The sequence below is a fragment of the Pangasianodon hypophthalmus genome, chromosome 6 (assembly GCF_027358585.1).
Source record: "Pangasianodon hypophthalmus isolate fPanHyp1 chromosome 6, fPanHyp1.pri, whole genome shotgun sequence".
NCBI classification, from domain to species: domain Eukaryota; kingdom Metazoa; phylum Chordata; class Actinopteri; order Siluriformes; family Pangasiidae; genus Pangasianodon; species Pangasianodon hypophthalmus.
In genome coordinates this window covers 2747081-2762561 of record NC_069715.1, presented here as the reverse complement: position 1 = coordinate 2762561, position 15481 = coordinate 2747081, and the positions used below count along the sequence as shown (strand labels likewise).

Sequence of the window (15481 nt, the reverse complement as noted above, 5' to 3'; positions counted from 1 at the left end):
GATGATTAAAAAAACAGCTTCTGCGACACGTTTTTACAAAACAGGTATTTAATTAGAAATGTCACACACATTCATGTCAAGTTTTTCAACTTTACATAAAAAAGCAATAGTGCATTTATTCTGTAAGCTCCATGAGTTGGATTTGATTTATTGCTCATAGATACAAATCCTCGGTCCCACCCGTCCTTCAGGAAAATGCGTGTGGAATATTTCAGCTTTCTTCACAAATCGGTTTCCGTCCAGAAAAGCGGAAATTTCCTACAAAAAAACAAACAAACAACAAAAAAAAACACTGTTGAAGAGAATTAGGATGTTCTGATTGGTCAGAAGGTGTTGATTAATTTTCTATAACAGCAGCTCTGACAGTAGTGCAGCTACAAATCGCAGGTTTATATTGATGCACTCGTTCTAATACGTTATTTGTCAAATTTTTCTGTAAAGAAATGTTATGGAAGGAGTCTCCAGTGTCAGCTAGTTTTGTGGAAGTTCTATAACATTCCACGTAACTATAAATGGATAAAACGTACATTATGTCATTTTTAAATAAATACAAATGGCAAACTGTTGTGGTATAAGAGGAATAAAACACTTCAGGAGATGCTGTTACAGAAAAATAAACAACTTCAGGTTTCTAACAGTAACTCTACTCCATCACACCAACCTGTTGTTGATTAATTTCCTATATCAGCACCTCACGGAGTGTTTTATTCCTTACCTATTCAAAATGGACAATATTGGACTCTTTAAATTTAAAATATCACTACTCTGCATATTAATGCCTAGCATAAACTAGCGTTTGTTATCTGACAAACTAATTAACTAACTCAGTATTAAATAGCTGGTGATTTTAGAAATGATAAATGCTATCTAAAATTATGTTACGTTAAATATGAGATATGCGTCTGGTTCAAAATAACTCTGTTTTAATAGCTAGTGTTAACTAGTACTGGTTAGTTAGCTACAAGAAAATCAAAGCTCCTATTTATAACTTTGTTGTAAACTGTGATGAACGTTTAAGCAATTTTATATTAAAATATTCCAGATTTTCTCCTCATTCATGCAACTTAATCGTGGAACTATTCAGTGGGATACTTTGTCCAAAAATGCTAACATGGCTACCAGCTGATGACTGCTACGATTATGATTATGCTTACCATGTACTTATACTTTTTGTCAAATTTATTGTGAATCTGTTACCTTCTCAAGTGGATGGAACAAGACTACGTGTGACGGAAGTGTGGATCCGTTGGGGTATGACGTCCCGAGCCAGCCGAGCGGATCTGCGTAGAACAAGGATGCTTCATCTACGTAATCTGGATCTCCTCTGAGATCCGGGGGACATTCCAGGAAGCGGAGTGTGATTGGACAGTGAAGGTGGCTACAAAAACGAAAAACGAAACAGTAAACAAAGCAGAATCGTGTACTGCACATGTAGTGCACTACACAGGGTGTTCAATCCCTTAAATTGTACCCTGTGTAGGGCAGTTATACAGGGTGTCCGAAAAGTCAAGAACCAATGGGAATTAAACTACATATACATGTACATGATTTTGTATTATGTCATACCCTAGGTAGGGCAGTTATATAAGGAGTAGGGAGCTAAATTCAAAATGGCTCCCTATTAAACATAGTGCACTACATAGGGTGTACAGTCCATTACGTCGTACCCTAGGTAGGGCATTTATATAAGGAGTAGGGGGCTAAATTCAAAATGGCTCCCTATTAAACATAGTGCACTACATAGGGTGTACGGTCCATTACGTCGTACCCTAGGTAGGGCAGTTATATAAGGAGTAGGGAGCTGAATTCAAAATGGCTCCCTATTAAACATAGTGCACTACATAGGGTGTACGGTCCATTACGTCGTACCCTAGGTAGGGCATTTATATAAGGAGTAGGGAGCTGAATTCAAAATGGCTCCCTATTAAACATAGTGCACTACATAGGGTGTACGGTCCATTACGTCGTACCCTAGGTAGGGCATTTATATAAGGAGTAGGGGGCTAAATTCAAAATGGCTCCCTATTAAACATAGTGCACTACATAGGGTGTACGGTCCATTACGTCGTACCCTAGGTAGGGCAGTTATATAAGGAGTAGGGAGCTGAATTCAAAATGGCTCCCTATTAAACATAGTGCACTACATAGGGTGTACGGTCCATTACGTCGTACCCTAGGTAGGGCAGTTATATAAGGAGTAGGGAGCTGAATTCAAAATGGCTCCCTATTAAACATAGTGCACTACATAGGGTGTACGGTCCATTACGTCGTACCCTAGGTAGGGCATTTATATAAGGAGTAGGGAGCTGAATTCAAAATGGCTCCCTATTAAACATAGTGCACTACATAGGGTGTACGGTCCATTACGTCGTACCCTAGGTAGGGCAGTTATATAAGGAGTAGGGAGCTAAATTCAAAATGGCTCCCTGTTAAACATAGTGCACTATATAGGGTGTACAGTCCATTACGTCGTACCCTAGGTAGGGCATTTATATAAGGAGTAGGGAGCTGAATTCAAAATGGCTCCCTATTAAACATAGTGCACTACATAGGGTGTACAGTCCATTACGTCGTACCCTAGGTAGGGCAGTTATATAAGGAGTAGGGGGCTAAATTCAAAATGGCTCCCTATTAAACATAGTGCACTACATAGGGTGTACGGTCCATTACGTCGTACCCTAGGTAGGGCAGTTATATAAGGAGTAGGGAGCTAAATTCAAAATGGCTCCCTATTAAACATAGTGCACTATATAGGGTGTACAGTCCATTACGTCGTACCCTAGGTAGGGCATTTATATAAGGAGTAGGGAGCTAAATTCAAAATGGCTCCCTATTAAACATAGTGCACTATATAGGGTGTACAGTCCATTACCTCGTACCCTAGGTAGGGCAGTTATATAAGGAGTAGGGAGCTAAATTCAAAATGGCTCCCTATTAAACATAGTGCACTATATAGGGTGTACGGTCCATTACCTCGTACCCTAGGTAGGGCATTTATATAAGGAGTAGGGAGCTAAATTCAAAATGGCTCCCTATTAAACATAGTGCACTACATAGGGTGTACGGTCCATTACGTCGTACCCTAGGTAGGGCATTTATATAAGGAGTAGGGAGCTGAATTCAAAATGGCTCCCTATTAAACATAGTGCACTACATAGGGTGTACGGTCCATTACGTCGTACCCTAGGTAGGGCAGTTATATAAGGAGTAGGGAGCTGAATTCAAAATGGCTCCCTATTAAACATAGTGCACTACATAGGGTGTACGGTCCATTACGTCGTACCCTAGGTAGGGCATTTATATAAGGAGTAGGGAGCTGAATTCAAAATGGCTCCCTATTAAACATAGTGCACTACATAGGGTGTACGGTCCATTACGTCGTACCCTAGGTAGGGCAGTTATATAAGGAGTAGGGAGCTGAATTCAAAATGGCTCCCTATTAAACATAGTGCACTACATAGGGTGTACGGTCCATTACGTCGTACCCTAGGTAGGGCAGTTATATAAGGAGTAGGGAGCTGAATTCAAAATGGCTCCCTATTAAACATAGTGCACTATATAGGGTGTACAGTCCATTACGTTGTACCCTAGGTAGGGCAGTTACAGCTGAGGTCAAAAGTTTACATCCCCCTTTCAGAATCTGCAAAATGTTTATTATTTTACCAAAATAAGAGGATCATACAAAATGCATGTTATTGTTTATTTAGTGCTGACCTGAATAAGATATTTCACATAAAAGATGTTTACATATCGTCCACAAGAGAAAATAATAGCTGAATTTATAAAAATGACCCCGTTCAAAAGTTTACATCCCCTTGATTCTTAATACTGTGTTGTTACCTGAATGATCCACAGCTGTGTTTTTTGTTTACTGATAGTTGTTCCTGAGTCCCTTGTTTGTCCTGAACAGTTAAACTGCCTGCTGTTCTTCAGAAAAATCCTTCAGCTCCCACAAATTCTTTGGTTTTCCAGCATTTTTTTGTGTATTTGAACCCAACAATGACTGTATGATTTTGAGATCCATCATTTCACACTGAGGACAGCTGAGGGACTCGTATGCAACTATTACAGAAGGTTCAAACGCTCACTGATGCTCCAGAAGGAAAAACATGCATTAAGAGCCGGGGGGGTGAAAACTTTTTGAATTTGAAGATCAGGGTAAATTTAACTTGTTTTGTCTTCTGGGAAACGTGTAACTTTCTTCTGTAAAAAATACGATATTTAGGCAAAATAAGAAAAATGTACACATCTCCATTCTGTTCAAAAGTTCACCCCCCGACTACAGAAGATAGTATATATGGGGTAGGGAGCTGAATTCAAAATGGCTCCCCACACAAGATGTAGAAGCCGTTATGTCACACCCTAAGTAGTGGACTTATGTAAGTTGTATTCCAAATGGCTTTCTATTGCTCAAGTAGTGCACTACTTCTTATAGGGTTCTTTCATATTCTATGTCATGCACTTACTGTATATAGTGAAAAGGGAGCCAAGTCTTGAATAAGCCATTAATTTATACGCTGTTAGAGCATTTGTACATGGATTACTAAAGAAAAATGCAATATGCGGTATGATAATTCTAAAAGTGTGTAAAATCAAATTCAATTATAATTATATAGATATTTATATATTTTAAAACTGAAAATGACATAACCATCATATACTGTATGTTTGATGTTCTTTTGGGGAAAAGAAAGCATTCTCTGCTCTCTGCGTCGCCCTAAAACTTTGACTTTTCGTAACTTTTTGAAGTAGTAAAATCATTCAGTCATCGCAAGCCCTTGCCATATCGCGATAATTACATTTGCGATATTTCGATAATTTTGATAGATTTTGCAGCCCTTATGGATTATGAAGCACAATCCCAGATACAGTGCACTCTTTAGAGTGTGTATAAAATTACACCACATTATAGAGAGTACAGATTCCAGGTTGTTCCCTAATGAACATTAAGGGCACTACATAGTGTGTAAAAGCCGTTATGTCATTTATGGGAAAAAGGCCAGTTTTGGAGACGTAAATTGAACGTCAAAACTCCAAAATTATTGGCACCCTTGAGCATTCAAGCTCAAAAATAGAAAAGGAACAAGCTAGAAGTAATATTTTGAGCTTTGTAGCTTTGATACTATTGTTCTTTACCTGATCAACACCAATAATTATTGTCATCCTTCTAGACAGAAGAACGATTTTTGTTCCCAGAACTATGTCTGTGTTAATCCGGAGGAGTGTTTGGTGATCCATGTACAGCTCCTCAGTTCGGTCTAACTCTCAGATGAAGTCTGTGACTGGTGTAAGGTGGTTTATTAGCTGTGTGAGACTCACCTGTAGAAAGGAGTGGAGTGGCAGGGCATGAGGAACAGCACATGAGGCTCAGGTGAGCTGTGAGAGTCTCTGAGGTCACACAGGTGCTGCAGGTGACCCATAACGTCCAGGACTCCACGCTGGTGAACTAAACCTGTGTATAAAGCCGGGAGCAGGTTTAAGAGCAGCAGAGCTCCTGCAGCAGGTTTCCTCCAGGAGCGCAGCTTCACCAGGGAAGTACCTGTTTACAAGTATCACACACACACACACACACACACACAGATCGTGATATACTGAATAACCAGTGATCAGCACATGCCTATTACAGTGTGTTTTATCTTGTAAAATAAAGATTTGTTTTTAATACGTACCGCAGAAGATCATGCAGAAGGGTAACACGGGGTAGATGAAGCGGAACTCCTTGTGTGCTAGAAAACTGAAAATCATACACTGGATCAGTACAGGTGCAGTTTATTACTGTAAAATATTTACAACTAAACATAAAAACATGACTGCGTGAGTGCAGCAGGAAACTTTCATCACGCGCCAAATAACACAAACACACACACAGAGGAAGTGTCTGTTCTGCCTAATTCAAAACCTGACCAAAAAATTTGACTGGAAATGAAATTCATTTTCTATTTTGAATAAGAGTCAGCTAGACTGATAGACTGATAGATGGATGGATGGATGGATGGATGGATGGATAGATGGATGGATAGATAGATAGATAGATAGATAGATAGACAGGCAAACAGATAAACAGACCAGATAGATAGAAAGGCAGACAGACAGATATATAGATAGATAGATAGATAGATAGATAGATAGATAGACAGATAGATAGATAGATGTTGCATATTGAAACCTGATTGGCTCTAATATTTTATGATGCAATAATACATCATAAAATACGTGTATATTTGTATTACTTGAACAGTGACAACTGTCACAAATTTTTCAATTTCTTTGCCCTGCACTTTTCACATTTCCAGAATAATTTAATCATAAAAATATTGTAGAAGGTAAATGTTATAAAGCTCATGGTGAGGTTAACTCTGTCAGTGGCTGTGTGTAATTGGTACCTATAGGCGATCAGCGTCCACGCGATGCTCGTGAGCAGGACTCGGTGTCTCTTGGCGGCGAGGGTGCAGCCGTGCAGGAAGAAGGGCAGGTGCGGGCCGATCACCACCATGAAGCCCTGAGTGAGGTACCAGTGCCACGGGTGTGTACCGTAAAACTCAGCCACGTTGTGCAGCACGTTAAACTTCAGGAAGTTCCACTGGACAAACGTCCACTGTGAGAACAGAACAGAGGGTTTTTTTTTTTTTTGGGAAAAACTTGGCCAAGACCCGCCTACTTTCACAAAAAGAAGTCATTTGACTGACATTGAAAACAATCAACATGTTTCAAACTAAAGATTTTTTTCAGTCCAGTGACTAGGTCTTGCTCCGTAGCTTCAGAAAACCTCACAGTAATATACGGAAAGCAGAAAGTGAGCCAATCAGGTCGCAGCCTTCATGATCTTTAAGTTTGTGGTCAGGAAAGTGAAAAGTGGGCGGAGCATGTCGAGGCTAAGATTAGTGTCAGGTTCAGACTTCTGTCATTCGCCTCGTAGCTCCAGTGCAAGACTAAAGACGCAAAGATCAGAGACTGAAATGAATTTGTGTAGATTTGCTTTTGCATTAAAAAGAAAAAACACAAAGTTTTTCTTTTCTTCAGATCATCATGTGCAAACTGATGAATGAACGAATGAATGATGGATACAGACAGGAACTCTATTCTATAAATATACAAATCTGAAAATCTATTACTGCATGATCTGCATTTACATACTGAAACCTGATTGGCTAAAATATTTCATGATGCAATAATACTCAATTTTTTTGTGTGTGACAATTTTCACACTTTCGCTTCATTTCCCTGCACTTGAATGAACTTAAATGTATTTAAACAAATCCCTTCAAAATATATTTCAAAAGTACAAGGTGATGTTAAAACGTTCTTATTGACGCTTTATTTAAGCCAGCGGAATAAAAATATTTACCTTTCCATAAAACATACAGTCTATAAGTGTAGAAACCGCCAGTGTGACAGCCCTAGAAAAACAACCATTATGCATATTATTAACGTCAAATTTTTTTTTGTTAATGAATGTGTGCTGATTTTGTGAGACGTCAGAGCCACTGACGCGACAGGAAGTCCCTGCTGCGTGATGAGCTTCAGCTTGTTCTCCTCACGCCACAGGTGATGAAGCAGCAGCGGCAGCCACACGATCAGAGCCGTCGGGCGAACGATAGCGGCCAAGGCGACGAGCGAGAGGTACTTCCAGCTTTAACAGAAAACGGCAGAGAAACAATCGAGGATTTGGGTTAAAGGTGCAATAAGGAGAAGATTTAAACCTTCCTGAAATGAAATCTGAATATTAATCATATTAATGATTACAAATTAAAGGCCAAAAGTGAAATGCTTCTGTTTGAGATTTTTTTTCAAAGTTAAGTGAAATTCTGAAACAGACAACATTTAAACAATTATTATTAATAAATATACAGTATGTTGTAAATAAACAGCTGTACAGAGATGTAAACATTATCAAGCTCGAGATAAACCAGAGATCAGCTCAACTCAGACGTATCTGAGGTTACTGGGTATACTGCTATTAAATTTGGAGCTGGTAAAAATATTACTTGACTTCAAAAACTTTACTTATTGCTCCTTTAATTCAGGGACAGCACGGATACACGAGGTCACAGACCTGTGGTGTGATCTGGAGCCGTGCAGCGGGTAACAGCTGAGCGCCAGGACGGTGAGCGTGGTCTCCATGCTGTTGGTGAGGGTGCGGGTGGAGCAGAACCAGGTGAACCACGAGCACAGCTGACAAAAATACTGCAAACACACACACACACACACACACACTGAATCTGTTGTGTTCAGTGTTCATCAGCGTTTGGCATTTTCTGTAACTAATCTGTTATAAACAGTGCTCTTACACTAAAGACACGGCCGTCTCTAAAGCGAGATTTCACAATAATACAAAAGAAAAAAAAAAACTCTTTCAGACGACACACTCAAGGTGGAAATTAACTTTAAGGACAAAAAGTTAAAATCAAAATCTTTTAAAATCTTGTTAGCGAGTGTGCTTGGACAGATTGTGCACAACTCATCTGTAACTAAAATTGTACTTTTTTTTGTCTTTTAAGTATTTAAAATCTTTTTGTCCCTGCCTCATATAACGTATATTAAAATAATGTATAACAAAAAGGACAAAAAAAAAAAAACAACAACCAACACTGACCATTTCTACCACTCTGAAAAGCTTTATAAGGATTATTTAAGTGAATTTTTATTCAAGGAAAGTTTTAAAATGCATTATTTTCTTAAAATTTATATCATCTAAAGCTTAAACCCCAACAACAATTAATCACTGATCATTTCTGATTTTTAGATTTTAATATATATATATATATATACACACACACACAAACACTCTGTATGTAATTGTGTGTATATTTAAAATAAAAACCTTGAATCTTGACTGCAAAGCTTGATTTTTTTTTTTTGAAAGCTGAAAGCACTTTATTTTTGTTCTAATGTTTTCTAAGTATCTTTAACAAACCATATGTTGATTAAAATAAAGCTGTAAGTTGATTGTTCCTGTAAATCTACATCCTGTCCATCATATAGTGACATATCTGATCTAACAAACAAACAAAACTAACCACTTCCTGATCACTCATACTGAAGAACGAAATTACATATTATATTGTATTATATTACGTGTAATATGAGATATGTAATGTAACATATTCCACATAATATAATATAATATAATATAATATAATATAATATAATATAATATAATATAATATAATATAATATAATATGTGCTCTTACACTAATGACACCATCATCTCTAGAGCGAGATTTCCTGGTTCCTCTTTATGATAAAGCATATTGAAGGTGGATATTATATTAAATTATATTATATATTATATAGGACGAGGCACTAAGGAAAAACATTCCACTGCATTAATACATCACATGTATGTAATATGTACATGATAAATAAAGAACCTTGAACCTTGAATATATACTATAGACCCTAAATATTTCTTATCAGCGTACTCGCTTGCTGATGATGATGATGATGATGATGTGTATCGGTATTAAATCTAAATAAACCTCAACCTGTACTGAATTCTCCTCTAATAAAGGCTTGATCTTAGCCTGTCTGTTAAATACATTAAAAACTTTCATATATAAGAGTTTCTGCAGTAAAAACTCAGTGCCTGATTAATTCTGTGGATTTATTTAATATGATACTTAAATGTAAAATGCTCTTACTGTCCATTTGGCCGCTTCTGGATTCTCCCACTTGCGAGTGAGTTCGTAAAGCTTTACGTCAGCGAGAGCTGCGAGAAGCGCCTGAAGAACTCGAGGTAACAGGATCTGCGCGTGATAAATATGACAGAAATAAGACGCTGTTGTTTTATTACATGGTTACTGCAGGGGAGTTACGCAGATCGAGCCTCTCACCAGGAGCTGAACCGTATCATAACGCAGCAGGTGGAGTATTTTATACACTGCAGCAAAGAGCAGCGGGTACGAGTAACCTCGAATCCCTTCCTTCCACTCCCACGTCTCGTAGCCATACGTAAGAGAAAAGGTCAAGGAAGAAGCACAGGATGAACAGCTCTGTGTGTGTGTGTGTGTGTGTGTGTAAATGTTTTTTATGAACGTTACCCAGGGCACCAGGAGAAATAAACAACACTGATGCTATATTGACTCAGTGGAGAGCTCGGAGCATTACAGTGAGGTGAGGAGGATATCTGAAGACCATCCGGTGGGAGACTTCGAGCGACTGCCAGTATTCATCCGGCACGAAGCTGGTCTGAACCAGCAGGCAGTTAACCAGACGAAAAACCACAGAGAAAAGCAGGATGCTGACACCGAAAACACCTGTAACGATAATAACATTACTGTCAGAGAGAGAGAGAGAGAGAGAGAGAGAGAGAGAGAGACAGACAGAGAGACAAAGAGAGAGAGAGACATCAAGACAGGGAGACTCAGAGACAGAGAGAGAGAGATGGAGAGATGGAGATGGAGAGACAGACAGAGAGAGAGACAGAAAAACAGAGACTCAGAGAGAGAGAGAGAGACAAAGTGAGAGAGATGGAGAGACAAAGAAAGAGAGACAGACAGAAAGACAGAGAGATTCAGAGACAGAGAAAGATTTAGAGCTGAAGAGAGAGAGACAGAAAGACAGGGAGACTCAGAATGAGAGAGAGAGACAGAGATAGAGATTTAGAGATGAAGAGAGAGAGACAAAGAAAGAGAGATAGAGAAATAGACAGAGAGAGAGAGAGAGATGGAGAGACAGACAGAGAGAGAGAGACAGAAAAACAGAGACTCAGAGAGAGAGAGAGAGAGAGAGACAAAGACAGGGAGACTCAGAATGAGAGAGAGAGACAGAGATAGAGATTTAGAGATGAAGAGAGAGAGAGACAAAGAAAGAGAGATAGAGAAATAGACAGAGAGAGAGAGATGGAGAGATGGAGAGACAGACAGAGAGAGAGAGACAGAAAAACAGAGACTCAGAGAGAGAGAGAGAGAGAGAGAGAGAGAGAGAGAGAGAAAGTGAGAGAGATGGAGAGACAAAGAAAGAGAGACAGACAGACAGACAGAAAGACAGAAAGACAGAAAGACAGAGAGATTTAGAGATAGAGAGAGACAGACAGAAAGACAGGGAGACTCAGAGACAGAGACAGACAGAGAGAGAAAGAGAGAGAGAGGGGGAGGGAGAGAGAGACAGATAAAGAAAGAGAGATAGAGAAATAGACGGACAGAGAGAGAGAGAGAAACAGCAAGACAGGGAAACTCAGAGAAAGAGAGAGAGAGAGACAGAGAGAGAGAGAGAGAGAGAGAGAGATTTTCTCTATCACAGCAGTCTGACAGTAATGTCTGCACACTTCCTCTACATTTAACTCCAAACTCAGAAACATTCAGACACATTTAAAATACTGTCTTTAACTAAAAAGGGCACGTGCTGTAAATTGTGTAGATTCTCACTGTGCACGCGCGAATTCGCGTTCTTATCCTTCCGGTAAAGTTTTGATTTCCGTGTCCTGAGTTTGACGGTTTCCGCTGAACTTGAAGAACCAAAAGGCAGAAAACGACGAGCACGAATTCTTTCCATAGCAGCCTTTAAAATGCATCTTCATATCACCCGTACATGAAGTGTTTATCTAGCGCCATAACACAGCTTCGTTATAACCGCTTATAAACAATCGCGGTATTATTTTCAGAATCCCAACCAATTTCAGCCAAGTCCCACCCCCTTGCTAGGATTGGCTAGAACTATCCAACCCCTACGTACGATTGGCTAGCACTCAAGACTTACCCGGGGACTCCGCCAATCAGTACAAAGTATAAACTCTAAACCAATCAAAATGCAGGAGGCGGGACTAATGGCAAAAGTGGTGTGTGTGAGGGGCGAAGGTTGTTGCCTGAGCAACAACTTACTTCCGTGTTTGGGTCCTGACGTCACACAGCCATATTCAATACAATAGCACAATATGCAGCTTCTAAACATTTTTAAATTGATTTTAAACATTTTATTTTCAGAATATGTGTGCACTGTCCTTTTAACGCAGTAATCAGTTATTATAGAAGGTTAGAGCAGAACTTTTTGTCCACATTGGTGTGCCGTAGCCACGTGCACGCGCGACCTTTCGTCCTAGCAAGCGAGGGTGTGTTTCAAATCGACACTTCAACTTCACTAAACAGGGTTTTTGCTCATTTTAAGGCGTCACGCTGTGAAACTGTTTAATGTCAAATTGTCCGAATGGAAATTGAGATTTAGAGCTAAAAAAAAAATGACGAGCTAATTATTCAGATGTAGCACAGAACCAGGTGCCTGACATGCTGGATCCAGTGACATAAGATCATAACCTACTCCATTAAAATGCTGAAAGTAAACAATGACTGATAACAAATAAGGAATAAAACACTTGGTGTCCTGCTGTTTTAGGAAAATAATCAACAATGAGGTGGTGTGATGAAGCAGAAAAATCCTGAAGTTGATTATTTTCCCATAACCGCACGCCCCAGTGTGTTTTATTCCCCTTATATCATGGCAATTTGACAATAATTACAATTTTTAATGAATTAATAAATGACACATTATTATTTAACATATAATTGTTGATGTGGTGGAAGGAAGGAGTCTCCAGTGTCAGAGGTCAAGCTGTAACTAAGTTTTCTGGTTTCACAGTAACATGAAAAGCTGCTATGTCTTTTTTTTTTTTTTTAATCTTATTAACTTCAGTAGAGAAAAAAGAGGCTGGTGATGGACCGATTGTTTATATCTGCTATAACGTAATGCGATAACTTGTTCTGCAGAAGTTCCACAATATTAAATGTAACTATAAATGGATAAAAAGTATGATGTGTCGTTCTTTAATAAATAAAAAAAGTTGGCAAATTTCTGTGGTATAAGAGGAATAAAACACTTTGAGACGTGCTGTTCTGAGAAAATAATCAACTTTGGGGTGGTAACAGTGACTCCGCTTCATCACATCCACACCAGCTCACTGATGATTATTTTCCTACAACAGCATGACACAGTAGTTACAGCAATTCAAAAAAGAATCTAGTGACAAATCTTTGATTTTTTATTTTTTGAGCAGATGTTAGCTACCGTTAGCTACCGAACTTGATACAGCTCTCCAGCTTATGTCACAGCTGCTGATAGACAAGTTGAGAAAACAGTTTCACTCGACTCACCATCGGTGTGTAAAGACTGACTGTGTTGCGCTTCCAACTAATCAATGATCACCCCAACGACCAATCACTGATCACCACCGTTTCCAACGACCAATCAATGATCACCACCTACAACAGCATGACTGCTCCCAACAACCAATCAATGATCACCACTCTTCCCAACAACCAATCACTGACCACTGTTCCCAACGGCCAATCACTGATCACCACCATTTCCAACGACCAATCACTGCTCACCACCTACAACAGCATGACTGTTCCCAATGACCAATCACTGATCACTACTGTTTCCAACGACCAATCACTGATCACTACTGTTTCCAACGACCAATCACTGATCACCACCGTTCCCAACAACAACAACCAATCACTGACCACCTCTGTTCCCAATGACTAATCACAGATGTTTCCTTCATGACTACTGACTGTCACTGCTTCATTTTTCAGTATTTTGTAAATATGTAAAAGTTCAGTTTTTGGTTCCATGTCTAAAGATGACTTCTTTCTATAAGAAATAAATAATAATCTATTATTTTCTGTTCTGATGAAACTCTATTCCAGTCTAATCATCTTAATGAAAATATTCCTTCTTCATGTACCCTAATTTGTTAGTACCCTAAACTGTGATATGCCAGTGAGACTGTGACGTCATCCGGCGACTCCTAGCGACTACTTTGCCCTGAAAAGAGTTAGCAACTCTGCACTTTCTGAGACACGGTTTGAGACGCACCCACCGGCTATGTAACACGGGAGCTAAGCTAGCAAGGCAGTTTGTTTTGTATGAATGAATGAATTAAGGAATTAAGGAGTTAATTAATGGATGAATTGCTTTGTCTAATTTTACAGAGCTAAATAATTAAGCGCTGTTTTGTGAGAAAACACTGGGTGAGTGTGTACACAGTAATGGCGGTTGTGGTTTGTTAGCCTGTATGCTAGCTGTGTGAGCTAGTTGACTAGCAGTGCTGCAACTTAGAGCTGTTTTTAGTGTTGTAGCTGAGTAGGTTAGCTCTGGTGTGTGTTCTGTTTAATCAGCTAAACTTCTGCTTTCTCTGTCTAGAGCAGGATTAAATCCTGAAACTGTGTGTAGTGCACTGACAGAGTCCAGGGAAAGTCATGCTTCCCAGAAGGATTCCCTTTAATCAGATCGCCTTCGCGACTCTGGTCGGAGTTGGAGGAGGAATTTATATCTACAGACCCATGTTCGAGCCTCCCAGAAGAAACACAAGTGCAGGAGATAAAGCTGAGACTGAAAATAAAGCACAAAATAACATGGACAAGTGAATGGAGGAGAGGAGAAGGGGAGCAAAGAAGAAGGAGGAGGAGAAGGAGCAAAGGTCAAAGAAGGAGCTATCATCACCATCTTCATCATCATCATCATCATCATTATACTATAAATAAATGATAGTATAGTAGTAAATGATGAGTAAAGTAAAAAAGATGGACAATTTGCAAATGAATCTGATAATAAATGAGTCAATCGACTCACAAGAATGAATAATAATAATAAAGTTTTATTGTTCAAAGACACCTTTTAATTTTTGGATCTTGCTTTAATCTGTTGTCTTTGCCTGGACTCGTTTATCACCTGGATACGATCGGATTTATGAGTCAATCGTTCGTACGAACGTTCACACAAGAAATTTCCTATTAAAAAAAACATTCGTATCCTACTCGTGCTCCTGAGTGTGTGTAAATTTACGCAGAAGATGACTAACGAATCTAAACCTCGACTTGATTGACTTGAATTCATATCATCTGCACGGATTACTGCACTTTTAGATCGGGAATATACCGTTCAGTTTAAACTGATTATTTCTATTACAGCGTCGCCTTTTTCCAGAGCGACTTATAGAAGAGCTTTGAAGTCTCGATCAAAAACACATCCTCATGCTACTTCACTAGATCAGGGACTGAAAACCAGCCGCAGACACGTTACATATCTTCATTAAGCGCTTTATCCTGGTCAGGGTCCGGAGCATCTCCTGGGAACACTGGACATGGAAGCTAAAATACATCCTAAATGGAACACCAGGCAATTGTAAGGCACATTGCACACACACTCACACAGTTATTCACACCTAGAGGCAATTTAGTGTAGCTGATCTGCATAAGTGTGTGTGTGGGAGGTGGGAGGAAATCGGAAAACCCAGAGGAAACTGATATGAGATGGAAAAACCCTGAGGAAACCCACACGGACACGGATAAACACCCACAATCCCGCACGGACATTAACCCGAGCTTAGTGTGCTACCTGCTGCACCACTGTGCCATCAAAATTAAACTCTACACAACCAACTTTATTACACAGTAGTGTTTCGATAGTGTAAACTCTGTCCTGAGCATCAGTATAAACATGTGAAATGACATTAAAACCGCATCCAACTCAAAACCAAACTTT

The 15481-nt window shown here is 39.2% G+C and overlaps 1 protein-coding gene across 1 annotated transcript; it reads right to left on the bottom strand.

Moving 5' to 3' along the window:
• Positions 1-17: 17 nt before the first annotated feature.
• pigb (phosphatidylinositol glycan anchor biosynthesis, class B) lies at positions 18-11637 on the bottom strand. The gene is made up of 12 exons (XM_026927005.3): positions 11368-11637; positions 10128-10257; positions 9835-9952; positions 9643-9747; positions 8054-8184; positions 7490-7630; positions 7346-7397; positions 6384-6595; positions 5670-5734; positions 5320-5539; positions 1198-1378; positions 18-258 (listed from the first exon to the last, which is right to left on the bottom strand). Exons 1-12 carry the CDS (start codon positions 11492-11494, stop codon positions 148-150), a joined length of 1593 nt encoding a protein of 530 aa, XP_026782806.3. The 5' UTR covers positions 11495-11637; the 3' UTR covers positions 18-147.
• Between the last annotated feature and the right edge of the window lie 3844 nt (positions 11638-15481).